This window comes from Pundamilia nyererei, unplaced genomic scaffold (assembly GCF_000239375.1).
Source record: "Pundamilia nyererei isolate P.nyererei 1_Seehausen unplaced genomic scaffold, PunNye1.0 scaffold00106, whole genome shotgun sequence".
In the NCBI taxonomy this organism is placed as follows: Eukaryota; Metazoa; Chordata; class Actinopteri; order Cichliformes; family Cichlidae; genus Pundamilia; species Pundamilia nyererei.
This window is the reverse complement of record NW_005187507.1, coordinates 623,900-643,336: the sequence shown is the minus strand read 5'-3', so window position 1 is coordinate 643,336 and position 19,437 is coordinate 623,900. Positions and strand designations below refer to the sequence as shown.

Below are 19,437 nucleotides of genomic sequence, written 5' to 3'. Positions count from 1 at the left end.
ACAAAAGCTAAACCAGTTCCACACCACTGAAGTTGCAGCATTTTTACAAACCAGTTCTGGTTCATCCATTTCATTCAATGAACCACTTTTGCTCTTCTCATTCTGCGTCGCCGCCATGTGCGTATGTAAACAAAGGCACTGCGCATGCGCGTTTTACCCATATTTCATTTTCTTATCGTTGCCCAAAATTACACCGGTATTACCGTGAACGGTATGATATAGCCCAGCCCTAATTCTTATCGTTAACTAAGTTTTCCCGGGTCTTTTCCCCCTTATAATGAATAAATCTTGCAATTTATTTACAGCTGGGCTCGTCAGGCACTCTTTTTGGCTGCAGTGGTTGTTATTATATTTACATGCTTCCATCTCCCGTTTCTGCTCGGTGACAGCTCGTACTTTTCCACTCTCCTTTTTCTCCCTCCCTCGCTCACAGACACATAACGGGTATGGCGGTCCATTCTCCCTGCAGCACGGACTACACTGCCCATGAGACTACATTTTCCACCAGCATGGAAACCAAAAATAGAGAGGGCATAGCCTTGTGAGACAGGAAAATGTTGCCGTGTAATCCATTCATTTCAAAAAGTAACTGTATTTTGAATACCACCTTTTTAAACGGTAACTGTAACGGAATACAGTTACTCATATTTTGTATTTTAAACAGGAAACGGCGGTACATGTACTCCGTTACTGCCCAACACTGCTCACTACCTTTCCCTTCTATCACAAATCAAGGTAAAGCTTAAAAACACGCTCGAAATGAAAACAAACCCAAACACAAATTATTTTGACCTTGCTTGAGCGCTATCATCAAGTCTTCATACACCTGAATGAGAGAAGTGAACGAGTACCTGAATTTGAAACACCAGTCGATTTTACCACATGTCTTCTGAAGATATCAAAAGCGCTGATATAAAACCTCAGAAGCTGAGGTAGAGGGGCCATCCCCAGCGAGTGAGTCATGATGAGACATGGTGTAATTTAACAGTCCATCCTTAAACCAGCAGCTCAGAGGGACAAACAACCACTCTTCAGCTTGTTGATATGAATAATCCCATAATTGAAACAATATGGTTGAAATTGCAGAGGGGGTCTACGGTTGAGAAGCCAATAACAGAGTCAACGGGAATCAAAAACACTTATTCTGGAAAAGTACAGTTATTGTCATGGGGAAGGCTGCAATGCACATAAACAGTCATTTAAGCAGGGTGGAGGTTACACGTGTGGAAGGACACATTTAGAGATAAACATTTGCAGTTATGTTTCTGGTTATAGAAGGTGTGTGTGTGTGTGTGTGTGTGTGTGTACGTGTATGCGTGCACATGTGTGTGACCTTTACATAGGCCCTCTAATTATCTGCTGCACAGTTTGAAGTGAGCGAGCGCACTGTTGGTCTATTTACAACGTGATGAGGCCCTGACAGCGTGGAAGAGCTTTTGATCACATTAGCTGCCTTTATTTGTTTGAAGTTGGCAAAGTGATGCGGAGCGTGAATTTACAAAACAAGACTTCAATCCAACGCTGACCAACGGGGCAGATTTCATATGCAAACTGAATGAAAATGCAAAGCGGAGGCCAACAGCTTGTGCTCTGTGTGACGATGCAAAACTGCATGGACAGACTACCCCTGAAGGCAACGATCAGCGCACCAACCGAATTGTGAGCCTAACAAACCTGCTTCTGACTGAGCGTAAGAAGGGAAGCGTATCAGCTTCTGTTCGTCATTGATCATTTAAAAGTGCTCCAATGTGAAAAGATCTGTGAGAGAACAGTGGGGAAAAATAAGCCCTTAGCTGACAGCAGGTTTATGACAATGACTTGATCTGTGGCTATAAACAAAAACACTGACACTGCAGTAAAGTGTGCAAGGCCACAACACCTGCTCATTGTGCATACTGTGAGTTTCCCTTATGCCTCTCAAAGCACCTGAAATCAATGTTTTTTACATTTACAATAGATCACGACTCTCATCAGCTCATCAAGCGCTCACAGCAAGAATTAGAAATGCTAAGCGTTTAAGAAAAATTCTGGTTCCACAAAGTGACACAATGACTGCTTTTGTTATGACAGTGTTGCATTTTGCAAGTTTTTAGAAAAAAACAAAGCATTAAAACAGAAAAAAGAACAGTAAATGCACTGAGGACTAAAAGCTAGTGGAGAAGATAATGTGGAAATGACACACTGTCTATTACCAGAGGAAGAACAAGAGCAAAGACTTCAAAGGGGAATCCCCCTGCAAAAGAAATAGGGCAGTAGAACCACAACGGTCAAATATGTGGAAAATCTGATGGTTGTACATGAAATGAGAAAAGTTTTGGGTCACAGGACCTTCATGAACTCCCCTGCTGTGGGTAAATCAACAAGCAAGAAGTGGAGTGCAGAAATAATTAGATGCAAGGAAGGAAATACATTTTCTGTCAGACACAGGGAAGGGAAAGATTGCATAAGTGAGCTATTGTTTTTCAGTACAGTCTGCAATGCAGATCACATTCAACTAGAGACAAAAGCTAACTGTGTTTACCAATATTTACTGTAGTACCAAAAGAGGTCAACTTGCAGTCATTGCATTTTAGCAAAAAAAGCCCAAAAACTTTTATACGTTAAAAGAAAAAAAAAATACTAGGGTGAGCTGGAGCAACACACAAGAAATTTGAATGATTATGTTTCTGCAACTGAAGGAAAGAAAGAAAATAAGCAGAGCAAACCGTGACTCAAAATGGCATCAGGAGAAGACATGAATGCAGAGAGGGAAAAGGAGAAAGGAAATCACACTGGAACAACAGAAAGACAGTTTGGAAAAGGAAGTTTAAACTGTAACAAGCCACGAGCCAGACAAACACTAATACGCACTCGCGCACACACTAACACACACCGTGGCACATGCACGCAACTTTCAAAGGTCTGGTCAGGCTCCAGATGTTCCCTGAGAGCTCTGCAGCTCAACATCGGGTCCATTTAGCTGCTATTCTAGACCCATTTATTATGCTAAAGATGTTCTGATTTAGATTCACGTCTGAGCACTTCCTGGGCAAACGTCATCTGCCAGCAGAGCTCATTTGATATGATCAAAAGCACCATTACAGCTGTTAAAGGAGGCTATTGGTAAGATATATTTTCTTGCCGTTTTAAAGGTGAAGAAAAAAAACTGTCATACATCTTCTCATGAGCCTGCATGGGCAGCGACTTCTTGAGGGCTCATTTCAGAAAGGAAATTACAGAATCCATCTGTAGATGAAGATCATGCGGCATGATAAAAAGCCCCAAAGTGTCTAGTGTTCTGTCAATGGCTGCAAAAGAATGGCCTCATCTTGGAAAGCCACAGGGCCGCCAAGTCCTTAAAGTACTCAGAAGAAGATAATTTCATCATCTGTAATTTCTAATTGATCGTGAGATATGATTAAACACGGCTACTAAAAATACTGTTTCCACTGCTGTTCAGCATTAACGTGCAAACCTCAGCTCTGAAGTCTGTAAATCACTGAAACCACTTAAGTGGACAAAGCAGCTGGTGAATTATTCTGTAACCTTAATGAAGTTATTAAATTTAAAGAAACTGAAGTAGAAATTGGACACACCCCTGTCTCGAGGATTTGTGGCTCTAACAAGAAAACATTTACAGGCATTTTTCCACTAATTTCAAATATTAAATAGACTTGATGATTAATAGGGGTCGGAATCAGAGAGTAACTCATAATACAACACTATCACAATGTGTTATCCATCCAAGTGGCTACCACAGACTAAAGTCTAACCAACTTGAACAGCCTTTGCCGTTTGTGGACACAGGTCTTTACCCCTTGGAAGCCTACTTGGAGTAACCTTTGAAGTTTGCACCAGAAGTTTGCACCAGAAGTTTGCACCAGAAGTTTGCACCAGAAGTTTGCACCAGAAGTTTGCACCAGAAGTTAGCGAGGGTGGTCTCTGCCCATGCAGCTACCCTTGGAAATACATGGAAACTGTTCTTATAGCCATCGTACGACATTTCATATACTCAGATGTCAAACCTCGTCATTAAGGGTAAAGGCGAGGTCGTCAGATATTGCTTTTATGAGTGGAAGAGGTAAATTTCAGCCTCTGACCTCTGACATCAGTGAACATCACCGATATGGCTGTAACGATAGTAGTCTGACATGAACCAAACAAATTAGGCTCAATCGAATGAAAATAAAGACATGCGAAGACCACACTTCTACATTTACGGTCAAGCTTTGCATGAACAGCACATGATGCTGTAATACTACGAAGCATTAAACCAATATGTCCTTCCCACTGTTGACATCTTTTGGGATTGATTTGACATCCCAGCAGTGAATAAGTGCACACAGCAGAGATATTTCTTCAGTTTTTGTTTTGTTGTGGACGACAGAGACCAGACTAGACATCTGGCCCCAGATTAGACCAGTGTGTTTAAGACAGACTTAAGACTCCGGTGGCCTGGAACACTGAAGGGTTCCAGACTCAACCAATTAAGGCTGCTAAACTTTAACTCCGTGCATACTTCACTTACTGCATGAACCCATGAACTGCAAACAGTGTACATGAACATGTAAAGTCTATAAAGGAGAGGGAGAGCGAGAGAGAGCTAAACTCCAAGGACATCAATCTGATAAGTCTTCAAAGCTAGAAGAGTCAAGTATTCATTTTATTAGGTTTCCATCAATAAAAGCTCAACGAGAAACTAATTTGCAATTTACCTGAGTGTGAGAAACAGTTAGATAAACTCATACTGCTAGAAAGGTCGTTGCACGTCTAAATTATGAGCAGGAAAGAGTGGAAGAGTGCATGAAAAAAAGAACTGCTGTAAATTGTACTGTCTGGAGATTTACAAGAGGTAATATCCATCATCTGAGTGTATACTGAGTTGTCCCAAGATCCTTTATCAGGTGCATAACTTCAGATCAGAGTGTACTGTCCTGTCTGACTGAAATATTCCTGCCTCCAGCTGGGATAATTGCTCAGGTCACTTGCCAAATCCAGCCATTGACTTTGATGACTGGAGGAAAACATGACACAAAGAACTGCTGCCTGACGATCAAAGCCATGAGAGCTCCTCTCTTCCCCTTCCTTTGTGACTTCTTAAAGACAAACTCACAGTGAATCACACAAATAAGCATGCTGATCACTCTGAGGTGGTGACTTATCCAACATTATCCAGCTGCAGACTGAGCAGCCGCTCGAATATTAAGATGGTGATCAGTCAGTAGCTGACTTCATGAATTTTTACTTACTCAGGCGTAATCTGAGACCAAGCCAGCTCCTTGGTGGCGATTTGTGCAGAACTGAATTCATGGTCCACTTGTTTGGCACCATCTAAACATACAATCCTTCTCGAAATCCTCTCCCGCACCAACTCCAGCTCCTCGCAGGTCCGTCTGTCGGTGTGGAAGGCTCAGCGCTGATCAGCCAGAAAAATGTTTAATTAGCACATTTTCATTTTCCTCTCATTCCCACGGTCGACCTCCTCTAAAACGCAGTGCGCTCACACTGGAGGATCTGCTCGGCGGCGAGCACAATGCTGTTCATATCACGGCGAATGCGCGGAAAAGAGTGGCAAAAAGCATCCCTCGGTGCACACGAACTAAAGTTAACGCTGGTCTAACGACTAGTGAAGCACAGCTGCAGGTTGGACTGTGCTCTAAATGACCTGTTGCTGTGTGCACGCGTGAAAGGAAAAAAAAAATCCTCCCAGCGTTCACCGAGCAACGTCTGTTGGTGAAGCTCGATCGGTGCAGGAGTGGGATTACGAGGAAAAACCGTCCCCTGGTCTTTAAAGCTGCAGCTCAGTGGATGGATTTTCTTCTTAACGAAACTTTACACAACGCTCGGGTGAAGTTGGATTGTCCGCAGTCTCCTCCGGCCGCCTTCTCTGTTCAGACACCGGTTCTCGTCCATTCATTCATGGAACCTGGATCCACAAAGACCCAGTGCAGTTTCTCTCTCTCTCAAGTGGCGCAACGCCACCGCTGCTGCTGGAGGCGCCAGAGACACACATGCAGTCAACAGCAGCACAGAGCAGAGGTTCATTCACGCTTTCAGTAAACTTGTCACATGTAAACAGTGAACACGAAACAGCATCAGGTGTTGGCTCCACCTTGAAAACGGCAGGTGACGAGAAAGGAGAGCGGAAATCCCTGGGACATCCCAACCCAACAAAGGCTACACCTTTCTATAGTGGGCCCTCCAGTTAATGTTGTGCCTGCGAAACCTTCTGTTTTTTATCAGAGGCGTTTCCAGTTTGGGGTGTTTTTTTTTTAATAGGGGTGCGCCTAAAACAAAGCAGCACTGGGTGGTGGGGCAAAGGAAATGAAGTAAAGTCGGTGTAGACAACACTGGGCAAGGTTTTCTGACTCATACGCAGCCTTGTGTCCTTATACAGATGGTATTAATTTAAAAAAAAAAAGATGGTGCATAAGACCTCAGACAACTTTATGTATTAAAACCGTTTTACAAAACTATAAAACAAGTAGCCTATTAAATAAAAGCCACAGTAATAGTTTAGCATTAAAATGTACTCAAATAAGCTAAAGTAACTGAGGTAAAAGTAATTGTTTTGGAGCACATGTACGTTACATCACTATTGATTTATTAATGTGTATAGCGAATTAATGTTGCAACTAGAAACTATTTTATTTACTTATATACTTAAATGTAGCTTTATTTATATTAAACCAGCATCAGTAGTACCAGAGCTTTAAAATACATGATGTGAACTACAAAGTACATTATTTCCAATAAGAATGCTGTGGAATAGAAGCGGAAGGTAATAGAGAACTTCTTAATGTACAAGTACATTAAAACAGTACTTCTGTAAAGTATTACATCACATTTTGCTCACTGGTTCTATCTATGCTCTCTTCCAATGGCAGTGGGCGTTGCAGGATTAACTGTCCTTGCATCACTGTACTCTCATGCAGTAACAGTGGTGGTGAGTTGGGGCACCAGGTCAGTTAGCGTTAATTTTAGTGCTCCCTGGGACATAAACACTGCTTCTATGGAATCACCAGTTAAATAGATGACAGAGAAACTTTTAAAAAGTCTGCTGATTGCAGCAGTGAATATTTTTCTATTAATATCAATACAGATATCGAGTGACATGATGAAGACCATTAAAGACTATTAAATGTACCAAAACTAAGTAGCCAGCAAGTATTCATGCTAGCTACTGTGAAAATCAATGTAATCAAACAGTCTAAAGAATCTGTAATTGCATGCATGTTTACATTGAACGTGAACAACACTGTCTCTACATTGTTGTTGTTGTTGCAGGAAGAAGATGAACATCACATAAAGAGTGAGGCACGGATTTTTTTGTGAGGAAAAATACAGCAACGAAAACAGGATTTGTGCACAGCTTTGCCTTTTGGCAGGTGTCCTCGATACTTTTCTGGTTGATGTTCCAAGTTTTAACCAGATCAAGAACCTCACCAACTCTGCCAAACCCACCATAGGAACCAAAATAAAACCCCAGCTCACATGTCCCATTAAAACAAAAACTAAAATTTTTATACTTAACTGGACTGCCAAATGTTTTCCCTTTAAAAGTAATGAGGTGGTGTGCAAAATGTAGACAATATCGGGAAAATATGACAATTTCAATTACTCAAAGGTCAGGCTGATGTAATAATAGCCTGTGATACGTTTCTATTTGATTTTTGATTGAAATTGAAATTTTGGAGGATTTAGTTTTTGGGGGACGGGGCACCAAAGAGGAAAGAAATCAGTAGTGATCTTATAGAAACGTTGCTGCCATCAAACCTGAGAAGAGTTATAAACTCATTTCCAAATAATTTTTAGCTCATCATTATTCACAAGTGAAAAATATTCAAGACAGTTGACAATCACAGCAAACTCACCACAGTGTCAGAACATACAATGCTCGGAGAAACTGTATAAATCCCAAGCGCTACATCTCAGACTCTTTGGGCCTTTATCAGCATGTTAAATGTTAATGTTCATGACAACAGAATTAGAAAAAGACTGAATGAGTATGGCTAGTTCGGGAGGGTTACCAAAACAAGCCATACTGCCATGTTCTTTAAAGAGAATATGGCAGGACAGCTTAAGTTTGAAAAATTACATCTGAACAAACCACAAGATTCTGGAGCAGCGTCCTCACTTTGGACATATTTGACCAAAGTGGAGATGTTTGGACACAATGCACTGCACCAACCAAACACAGCACATTTGCACCTCATAACAACTGTCAAGCTCGATGGTGGCCTGATGATTTGGGCTTGTTTTGCAGCCACATGACATGGGCACCTTGCAGTCACTTTGAGTCAACCATGAGCTCGTCTGTGTACCAAAGTATTCTAGAGTTAAATATGAGACCATCTGCTTGCCAGCTAAAGCTTGGCCAAAATTGGTAATGCAAGAGGATAACGATCCCAAGCACAGCAGCAAACCTACATCTGAAAAAGAAAAAGTCAAGGTGTTGCAATGGCAAAGTCAAAGTTCAACATGATTAAGATACTGTGGTGGGACCTTAAGAGAGCTGTTCATAAACAAATACCCGCAAACCTCAGGGAACTGAGGCAACATTGTAAAGACTGGGCCAAAATTTCTCCACAATGCTGTGAGAGAGGGATAAAGTCATACAGAAAACAAATACTTCAATTACTGCTAATGAATCATGGGTACACTTGGTTTTTTCACACACCAGTTCTGCATTTTGGCTTTTGCAAATAAAATAAAAAAGGCATAATTATTAACATATTTAAACTTTTGATAGAACAAGTTGATTTTTATTACGTCCTGATATGCAAAACCTTAGAACTGAAAAAGGTGATTGCATCTATGTTATCTTAAATCACATTTCTGGTTTATTTGTTTTTTGAGATGAGTGGTATGTGCACTACTGATGAGACTTTTCATGCATTTAAATGTACTCTGAACTGAAATATATCCCACCAGTTTCATGTAGACTGCCTAGTGGCACATCTACAGTGGGCTCTGGGTTGCATGAGGTCTAGAGGAAAACATCTGACGTGACAAAGCTAAAACAATGACTCTGCCAAAATGTAGCTGTGCTGCGTTTGTGCGCTCCCACCCTCAAATAAAGAGGCGGGCAACAGTGAACAAAGACGAGCGAGGGGGCAGAAAGGGGATGTTAAAACAGCCCACTTAACAAATGAGCAATTCTCCACTGCGTGACCGGTTGTTTACGGCCGAGTCCTTACAGTCCTTCAGTTCTTCCACCGAGATAAGATAAAGGTCAGCCTTCGTGCAGCAGCATCTCGGTCCAGCGATCTTCTTCCTTAATCTTAATTTGCATCGTAAATTCATTACGAAACATTATAGTTTAACAGAATTACAATCTTATTACAGGCTAGAGTTCTGCTGTTCAAAACAAAGTGGCAACATAATTGTCTGCTGCCCCCTTGAGGGGAGAAAGCCAAACATCTAGAAACAACAAGCTCTTTATTTTCATCCCACACAGGTCAACATAAGGAACTGTAAACAAAACCTCTTGAATGGCCTTAAGTAACAAATGCAAAAAAGGGCAATAAAAATGGAGACACTTCTGTAAAGGCTTTGATTGGTGTACAAACAACACGGGCATTGTCCTTGTTGGGTTTTCTTTGCAACTTCAACTGAGCTCACGTGAAAGACGTCTTCATAACTGCATCCTGTCCTCTTCTTTATTTTTTTGTTGAATGGAAGGGAAAACAACACGGAAAGCGCCGGCGGTGGATACTTTATAACAAAACAGCTGCCAACATGGAAAACTACTTGTCTGGATCAGGCAAAATACTGCACATAGTGATAAATTAAATTGCTATTAAACCATTTGAACTCTACATGGATATATGATTATGATATTTAAATATCAAAGCAGCTGTAACAACCACCATTCACAATGCTCTAAATAGCTGGTGAAGGTAAGAACCACATAGTCTGGAAACAAACTTGCTTCACGTTTATTATCTGGCAGGCATTTAAGATTTGGAATGTCATCCACAAAAAACAAAAAAAAGAAGAAAAAGAACCATCAAACGAAAGCTTTGACTATAACGTGTCGTGTTATTTTACTGTCCACGTGAGAGAAAACACCTAAGCGCCTTCACAGCATCAAACAAACATACAGTTTCAGGTTCCAAGATATGGCAAGGGCTCTCAAAAAAAGAACTCCAGTAAGGTCAGAGTATGAACCTTAAAACAAAAGTAAGAAGTGTCCCACCTCAACCTCAGTTCTGTACATTCAAAGGCCAGCGCTGACTGATGGGGAAATGTAAAGGGCAATAAAATGCTGCAGAAATGTCACTGCATCCCCACTTGACTGGGCCTCGTCATTCCCTTGAAGACTCGCAGCTTTCCTGCTCCAGTGAGATCAAAACTGTAGTCTGTAGTAACATAGGGCATCTCCCCATCAATGCCCGGCTGAAATAGAAACAAAGACACTACACGTCACAATAGAACAGTAATGTCATCTTTAGATATAGTTATACACAACTGAGAACTTTGGAACTCTGAATGTAAATAAAAACAGAATGCAACTGATTTTATTCACAACAAATCAAAGACAAACATATCAAATGTTTAAACTGATACATTTTACTATTTGATGAAAAACTGTTTTTTAAATCTGATTTTTACATTTATTGGCAGCAACAGATCTCAAAAGAAACTGGGACGGATGAACAAAAGTTTGGAAAAGTAAGTAACACTAAAAAGAAACAGCTGGAGCAAAACTGTAAAGACGTAAAACATCTCATCATCTACATGCCTGTGATAGTCGGACCCTCAGGAAGCAGTGCATTAAATAAAAAAGGAAGACATAATTCTGTCAAGGAAATCACTACGTGGGCTTGGACACTTCTAGGAATCACTGTATGTGAACACAGTTCACTGTGCCATCCAGGTTAAAGCTCCATTATGCAAAGAAGAAGCCATATGTGAACGCGATCGATCAATGTCACCATCTTCTCTCATTTAAAATGGACTAATGGAAAAGTGCGTCAGATGAACCAAATTTTGGCTTTTTTGGAGGGGGGAAAACATGAATGCCAAGTCCTCAGGTACCACCTGGGTTGTTATTAGTGCTCCCTTAAAGAGCCTTCATCTCTAATGCTATGGAGGTGCACTTGTGCCTAGAGATGAAACAGCCTGCACATCTGGAAAGGCAACACCAGTGCTGCAAGGTCCATACAGGTTTTAGAGCAACACATGAGCCCTTTCAGATGGTATCATTTTAAGGTGGGGGGGCCTGCATGTTCCAACAACACAATGCTTATTAACTGCATCTATTATAACAACATGGCTTTAAAGTAGAACAGTCTGAAGTGACTTTTCAGCAACTGAAAACATTTTTGATAACATGAAAACAAAATGAAAAACATGAAAAAGGATCTAACCTGTGTTGTGAAGATACAGGAAGGCATTGAAATTGCTCCCAAGAGGAGACAGTTGACTTTACGAAGAACTGACGGATCTACAGGTGTCAGCAGGAAGTACAGACCCCGTGCCATGTCAATACCTCGGAGGAGCCCTGGAAGACAGTATCAAGTAAATATAACGACATATAACGACTCTTTAATTCTCAAATTGTCAAATGGATTTGGGTGCCCTGCTCTATTACATCTAATAAATGTGTTTCTTTATTCCCGATCTTAAGAATTGAATCTGGTGCTAAAACTTCAGTTTATGGAATAAAGTCTTCACTACATAATCTACAAAACATTTTCAGCTCTTCACAAATATTTTTATTTCCTTCCTTCCTAGACTTTTTGGACCCCCCCCCCCGGCCCCCCGATTAGATATAAACGTATTTTTCTGACCAGATACTACAGTTAAAGAAAGAAAGCTTCAATAAACTGAAAAACCAGTTTATTGTGGCAGTAACAATAACTTGAGCTTTTTAAAAAAAAGATATCAGCAACATACATTTTTAACTTGATAAAAATGTTTCAGTCAATGAGGAAGTAAAGCCAAAGTCAACACAATAACTCAGAAAGGACACTTACCAAATCCCACACATGGGCAGATGGGTGCCTGGGAAAGAAAGACTGGACCTCCCTTGCTTGCTACTTTTTCTGCCAGGCAGCAGAGTCCTACCAGACTACCATTGGAAGCATGAAACATGTGCGAGGGCACCACGTCGCAGTGGGTAACACCTAACGCAATCGCTGTGTGTGGAACCTGTGGGTTTAGCAAGAAAATTGTTAGGTGGTTGCTTAATAAATATAAAAACATCTTTAAAAACAACAGTTTGCAGTTTAAGGAGGTTTAAACCAAAACTGGAGCATAGACAGCCATTTCTCCCTGATTTAAATGTCATGAATTGTATTCATATATGTATAGACTGTGATCAGAGTCATGTGCTTCTTGTGTACCTGGTATGGTGTGAGGCTGTGCAGAGGTCTGACTGGTCCAGGGTCTGGACACTGCAGCTGACTCAGATAGGCCAGGAGAGACAGATTTCTCTGCTCATCACTACGCTGGTGTTTCCTGTCAAATGCAGCGATATGAGATGTAGCCAAGAGTCTGGAATAATGTTTTTACACCAGTATATTAATAATGGTGGTGCACTTACGCTGTTCCTTGACTCCCAACTCCTTGAAACTCTGCTTGTATACTAATGTGACTGTAGATTCTTGGGGGGCTGTGGCTTTCTGTAAACTCATCCAGAGCGGTCTGGGCGGGTGGGTGAGTCTGAAAGCCATCTGCCGTTCTCAGAAAGTCTGGAGTGAGGGCGGGGCACTGATTGACACCACTGTGACTGAGCTGGACAACATGGGAAACTGGGAAGAAGCGGATCATGTCAACCAGCAGCTTGAATCCAAATCCTGTGAACAGACACACATTTAGAAATTTTTTTTATTATTAGTGTATTTAAATTCTCCTACATTGTTTCACTGATGTCACAGAAGGCAGCTCACACTGACCTTTGACCCAGCCCATGGTGTTGATAATAATCGGAGCCTCTCTGGTCTGGGATCTTCTGCACCATAAGGATTTAAGAGATTCCATATATCGATCCAGGTCTGAGTTGCATGATGACTGACCGTAGTAGATCATGTGGTCTGGAGTCTGCTGATGTGTGAAAGGAGGACCTGCAAAGCAGATCATTATATGTCTTTTAACCCACTCTTACTAATCAAGTAGGAGTCAGAAATGAAGAAAACACTATAGAGGCTGGTTCTGCTGGAGGTTTCTTCCTGTTAAAAGGGAGTTTTCCTTCCCATTGTCGCCAAAGTGCCTGCTCATAGGGGATCATATGATTGTTGGGTTCTTCGCTGTATGTATTATTGTAGGGTCTACCTTACAATATAAAGCGCCTTGAGGCGACTGTTTATTTGGCACTATGTAAATAAAACTGAATTGAATTGAACTATAGAGGCATAATTCTACACAGAACCCACCATAAAATAACAATTTTGACATCACATTTTGAATCACACATGATTCTCACATGTTACATAGGTTTAAAAGAAGCTGAAAGGCTAACACTTTTACTCCTAGACACAGGTGGACTGGCTGTGTCAGTTTCCAATCTTTAATCTAAGGTAAGCAAGGAATGGCTCTTCCAACACATTGTTGTTAATAATTTAGCCCCAGTTGTAAAGATGTAAAGATTTTGAACATATAATGAGGATTGAAACATACCTAAAAGGGGTTCTCTGACAGTGAGGAGAGACAGGCAACCAGCAGGGGTGAATTCTGTTTGACCGAGGTCACCTTCCAAATAGTCAACACTAGCAGTGCTGAAGGAAAACAAAACATATCGTTATTCTCCACTTTAAATGACCCACAGAGATGTTTGTAGGCTGTAAAGACTCTTGTGTAAATGTGAACCAAAGCAAACTAAACATTACAATAAGGATAGAGAGAGGACCAGAGCAGGACCAATGACATAGTGAACAGGACATTATAAAAACTGTAGTTAGTGAGAAACTTACTAATTCAGCAAGGTGTTAATGAGCACGCGAATAAATGTTGACTTTCCAACATTCTTGGTCCCGCACACCAGGATAACAGGACAGCCATCTATGTCTCCTGTCAATGAAAAACATGTCAGGTTTTCATGAAAGCAACCAAAGTGAGCATTTTGTTTTGGTATGTTCTTATCACATAAACGTCTGTGGTTCGATTCAGTTACAGAACAATTCTGCAGGACTCCTACTAAGAGTGAAGAGCAGAACTTACACTGACTATTATATTCTGTTTTTCTGCTGATCACTGTTAAACCAACACAATAACTGTGACTGGTAATTCTCAGCAACTGACCAACTTACTGTTAAAGCCCTCAGAGTGTGAAACACTTTCTACTGAAGTCAGTTAAGTTACATTTGGTATCTGTAAAGTTCTTATATAAACTCTTTTAGGAGCACTGATAACTAAACCTCCTTGTTTTGAACTAGTAAATGGAGCGGTTCTTACAGAGTGCTTTTCTATCCTGAGCACTAAAAGCGCTTTGCACAACTTCACCCAGTCGCACACGCACTTTCTTCTACACTGTTTCCTATCGAACATTCACACACATAAATGATTATGATACAATGAACTTTATTCAGTACTGTTCTGTGTGTGTGTGTGTGTGTGTGTGTGTGTGTGTGTGTGTGTGTGTGTGTGTGTGTGTGTGTGTGTGTGTGTAAGGGTTACAAAATAAATAAATTTAGCCTTGTAGCATATAAGTGACTCGTGTATAATTTGGCACATCTAAAAGTGGGTTACCTTTGCACACACTGACTAATGTGTTGAGAGCATGTCTGTAGCTCTTCGACATTTTCAGCCCTTCAATGTAGCTGTCGAGAGGAATCATACCCAAACCGTTGAGTGGAGTGTCAAGAACAGCTGACATGAGTTCAGTCTACAAACAAGCAGGAGAAGCTTTTCAGATTCTGCATGTAAATTATGTTGAAATTTGTCTGCTTTGTGTGAACATATCTGCCACCTTACCATTGGGAGGTTGAACAATTCGCTGAGATCTGGAAAGCTGGAAAGAAACCGTGTCATAGGCGTCTCGATGGGCTCCAGCAGGATGATGGATGAATTTGTCGTTATGCTTTTTAACAGCTTCTTTCGTGATGCTGTTAAAAAATGCATATTCACAGCAATTAAAAGTCAGAAAAACACATTCTAATACTATATATTCAGCATTTAACTGATAGAGCTATATCAGTCTCTGTGTTTTATGATACATATGCCTTTATTAAAACTTCCTTTCACAGAAAAAGATGCTCAGATTAAATCAGAATCATCACAGTTTCTGTTTAAAATCATATGTGTACATGTCACAATTGTTACAATTTATTTACAGTTTAGTCACCATGTTTTTATACACCACTTTGCATTTAATCATTAGTTATTATTAATCTATGGCTCTCTCCCATAGCATGTCTTTTATACGGTCTTCTTCCCCTATTAACCAACTGGTCATGGCAGATGGCTGCCCCTCGCTGAGCCTGATTCTGCTTGTTACTTCTTCTTAAAGATGAGTTTTCTTTTCCACTGTCACCAAGTGCTTGCTCATATGGAGGGTTATCTGCTTGTTAAGGATTTCTCTCTTTTATTGTAGGGGCTTTACCTTGCAATATAAAGAGCCTTGAGGTGACTGTTGTTGTGTTATGGGGTTATATAACGTTATAGCTGCACAAACTACAGTCTTACTGTTTTCACACATCTTCATCACTAGTTTGTCTCATATTTATGACTCAAACAATAAGCACTCAAGAGTAAACATCCTCTTTCAGTGTGAGTGTGCACAGAAACTCAAGCAGAAAGCCTGGGCTAATGGAGAAAGTCGATGACCACTTTTTTAGAAATGTTTCACAGGACACCCTTTAGCTCATCTTCTATTGTTTACATTTCACTTAAGACAGTCTGCGAACATGCATTGCAGTGAAACAGGTGGGGTAAAGAAATTATAAGATAACCTTTATTAGTCCCACACGTGGGAAATTTGTTAAAACGGTAGAACATGGTTGCAGAGTCTAATTACTAATACGTTAGTTATAAAAAAAAATTATGAGAAAAAAGATAAGAAAGAAAGAAACTCAGAATGAGCAGAGCTGCTGTAACAGGCTGCCGCACACGGGGGGCGCCGGAAAATGTTTAATTATTATCATATAATTATTAGCTTAAAAAATCCAGACTTTGCAAAGAGAAATAAGGTCCAGCTAAGTAGAATTCACAGTATTTTTGCCTATATAATATGAACTCTAACCAATCAGACTTCCTAGTGCTATATTTTAACTGGAAAAACCAATACAAATGCCTAACTTCAAACATAAAAGAAAAAGTGTGCTGCTCACCTTGTGGAAGATACTTTTGGAGGATGTGTGATGCCTCGTTTCTACTTTTCAACGCTCTGATGCTTTCTAATCCTCTAATACTCAGTGGACAATGTGATGCTGGGGAGAAAAGCGAATATGACTGCTGACCCTCTTCGATGGTAAATCCCATAACTTCTACACGACCATAAAGACAGGTCAGAAGGCACTTCCCGCGGAAACACAGCGTCTGCAGGTAAGACATGTTTAATTACAGAAATTAAATGATATCAGATTAAACATCTACATGTCCAACTAAAAATCAACTGACGCATACCTGATCCTTCTGCATGACAAGTACTGTGCGGTTCTCTCGATCGTCTCTCTGCGCACAGTGATGCAGAGCCTCTCCCTCCAATCTACCTCTCCGGACATCCTCAGTGTTATCTGAGGTCTCCATACCATTCCCATGCACTGACTGGGAATACTCCTTCCAGTCCTGTGAGTCATCTGAGTCATTGTCCATGGTAAACACTGAGCTTCCATTAGCCTGAGCATGTGTCTTCTTAATTCCAGACTCAGAAGAGCTATTCTTGTGGTTAGAGACAGACTTCACTTTATTTTTCAGCCTCTTGACAGATGGTTTTTTCCTTACAGACTCCTGGTGCTCCTTCACCATGCTGATCACCACAGGGCTAGAGTTTACATTAGAGAAACTGACGGGAGGTCTGCACCGTTTTCCCTTCGCATCTTTCCACTTGTGAGATTTATGTTTTACCTCTGCGTGTTTGTTCACTTTCATGATTGTCAGCAGTCAATTAGGTAAAAGAAAAATGAAAGGTGAACCTGCAAAGAAAAGGATGCACTTCATCAACTTAAGAATAAAGAATGGAAACAAAGCATTTACACTCAAGCAATTATTAGTTTAGTTCTGTGGAACCCATCTAGTTTACTTAAGGAGCAACTTTATTTCATGGCATTTAACCTTTGCACAGAGATTTTTATTGTAATAATATGATAATTATAATAATAATATTCAGTTATTTTTAATAAGTGTTCATCTATCCCAATGCCTGGGTATTTGTGCGTTGAAACTGTTGCAGTCAAGTTCCCTCTATGGTGTTAAACATCAGTATTAGCTTCCATCCCAGGTAGCAGACAGTTTATGCTTAAGCTGACTTGTCTGCTTATATCTTATTGAGTTCAGTTAAATCCACAAAGAGCAGCAAATGTCAGAGGAGCAGTGGTGCAGGTCAGCTGATCACAACAGCAGAGGAGCTGGTGAGTGAAAGGAGAATGGTGGCTAAGCTGCCATCCCTGCTGGACAACATCTCTCACGCCATGCAGGAGACTCACAGCACTGAGCAGCTCCTTCAGTGGTAGGCTGCGGCTCCCACATGATAAAGGTTATCTTATCTTAAACAAATCTACTCAAGCTCACAACACATGTTTTTGCATGTGTTATTCCTAAGGGACAATTTTTTCCCCATTTTTTTGGGGGTTTTTGGGGTTTGGGGTTTTTTTTTTTTTTTTTAACATTTAATCTAACTTGAGTATTTTTCACCTCTTGGAGTCATTTTATAAGACTGTCTCTATACTGTCTTTATAAGACAGTAAGACTGTTTTTATTATGTTTATTTTAATTTTAAAATGACAAGGCATAGAAATTTACATCAACACTCCATCATTTAAGATTAAGTCATGCAGGCTCAGTTTCATATGCAGGTTTACAGCATTTATTCCATAGACCAGAAAACCATACTAAACAAACATTGAAGGCCACTTAAAAAAAATCCCACATGGAGGCTCAAAAGCCCATGAACACAGCTGCACTACTTCAGGTTACTCTTTGTTTACGTTATTCTTTTAAAATTGTGTTTACAGTTTCAGCTGCTGTAATACAGGAACTACTCCACGTTTGTGATGAATACAGTACATCTTCTCTTAGATTAAATAATCCTGTTTATAGTCTTGTTTTAACATATCCGTTAGCCAGAGCTAGCTTTCTTTTCCAGCCACAGCTCAATATAAATGAAAACTAAAGCCAAATATGTCGGTTTTCCACAATCTCTCAAAATGTGAACAGAGCAATGAATAAAATCACCTTCACGCAGTATGACAAGAATGCAACCTCAATTTTAAACTTGGGTTGAAGTTATCAAGACTTCACTAACACCGCCTCAAAAACTAGCATTAGCTGCTAGCTAACGTTGTTGCTTCCCGAGAAAACACTGCTTTAAAACAGATGGCACAAAGCTGTAGTTATAATCCCTGTGCCTTGGCTGCGAACATGCACAAGTAATGTTTATAATTATCTTAAGAGACACTAAAGAGCTGGTCACTTGTTATTGCAACGGTGCTAACAGGCTAATACTTACATGTGTGAGCCGCAGATAGACGCTGAGTCCGGATGGTCAACTATGACTTTACCCGAAGTGTTATTATCTGCTAAAAGAAGCGTCTAACAACTTAATTAACTTTTATAGTTTCCCCCCCCCAATACGTCGATAATATTACATACAAATGGAGCCACGAGTAAGAATATGGTTAGTCTCAGATTGTGATTAATCTAATCGTTAATATTTTAACATTGTACGACATAAAACATTCCCGGAGTGCGGTCGCATAAACAGCGTCACATCCTGTTTCACTTCGCACTTTTTAGGGGCCTACAAGAAACGAAAACAAGGTGCACGAAGCTAGGTTTTTCTGTTTTATCACTCTGGCTCATGTGACGCCCGGATCATGTGCAGGTTACAGAGAGGCCCGTCGTGTTTACTGAGTTTTTAATCGAAAATTCAAACGCGAACTGAAGCTGTCTGTTGGACAGCGCGCTAAGGGAGCGTCTTTAAAGAGATGTGCTAGGAACTAAACGTGGAAGTGCAAAGTGGGTGAGAGTTTGCAATTATTTCACGAATGCTTTTTCGAATATGAACACTGAAAATGCACTAGGGTATGTTTAGACTTTATTTTAAAGGCAGCTCAATAAATGTTGTAAATATAAGGACAATAATTTAAATCTAATAATTATTTAATTTGTCCATCTAATATTAAGAGTGATGCTCAGTACATACTTTAAAGTACAGGGTGGGCCATTTATATGGATACACCGTAATAACATGTGAATGGTTGGTGATATTAAAGTCCTGTTTGTGGCACATTAGTATATGTGAGGGGGCAAACTCCTCAAGATGGGTGGTGACCATGGTGGCCATTTAGAAGTCGG

General features: G+C 40.3%; 3 protein-coding genes across 6 annotated transcripts in view; 1 reads left to right on the top strand and 2 right to left on the bottom strand.

Annotated features, from left to right (window-relative positions):
• Window positions 1-6,168, bottom strand: part of plekhg5b (pleckstrin homology domain containing, family G (with RhoGef domain) member 5b) — a 79,473-nt gene extending 73,305 nt beyond the window's left edge. For both annotated transcript variants that reach the window (XM_005740958.2, XM_013912902.1), the window contains exon 1: window positions 5,229-6,168. In XM_005740958.2, coding sequence (XP_005741015.1) covers window positions 5,229-5,310 — 82 coding nt within the window. In that variant the 5' untranslated portion in view covers window positions 5,311-6,168. The remainder of the gene's footprint in view (window positions 1-5,228) is intronic.
• Window positions 6,169-9,403: 3,235 nt separating this feature from the next.
• Window positions 9,404-18,650, bottom strand: nol9 (nucleolar protein 9). The gene is made up of 13 exons (XM_005740953.1): window positions 18,590-18,650; window positions 16,549-17,057; window positions 16,254-16,461; window positions 14,899-15,029; window positions 14,674-14,809; window positions 13,899-13,995; window positions 13,606-13,703; window positions 12,885-13,052; window positions 12,533-12,785; window positions 12,333-12,447; window positions 11,964-12,138; window positions 11,355-11,488; window positions 9,404-10,380 (listed from the first exon to the last, which is right to left on the bottom strand). The coding sequence occupies exons 2-13, from the start codon at window positions 17,011-17,013 to the stop codon at window positions 10,261-10,263; spliced, it is 2,100 nt and encodes a 699-aa protein (XP_005741010.1). The 5' UTR covers window positions 17,014-17,057; window positions 18,590-18,650; the 3' UTR covers window positions 9,404-10,260.
• A 195-nt stretch (window positions 18,651-18,845) lies between these two features.
• Window positions 18,846-19,437, top strand: part of zbtb48 (zinc finger and BTB domain containing 48) — an 8,339-nt gene continuing 7,747 nt past the window's right edge. The window contains exon 1 of one of the 3 annotated variants that reach the window (XM_005740956.1): window positions 18,846-18,900. The gene's annotated coding sequence lies outside the window, so the exon portion shown is untranslated. Of the gene's footprint in view, window positions 18,901-19,034; window positions 19,103-19,437 lie in introns of those variants that run through there. The other 2 variants (XM_005740955.2, XM_005740954.2) reach the window with 2 other exon arrangements.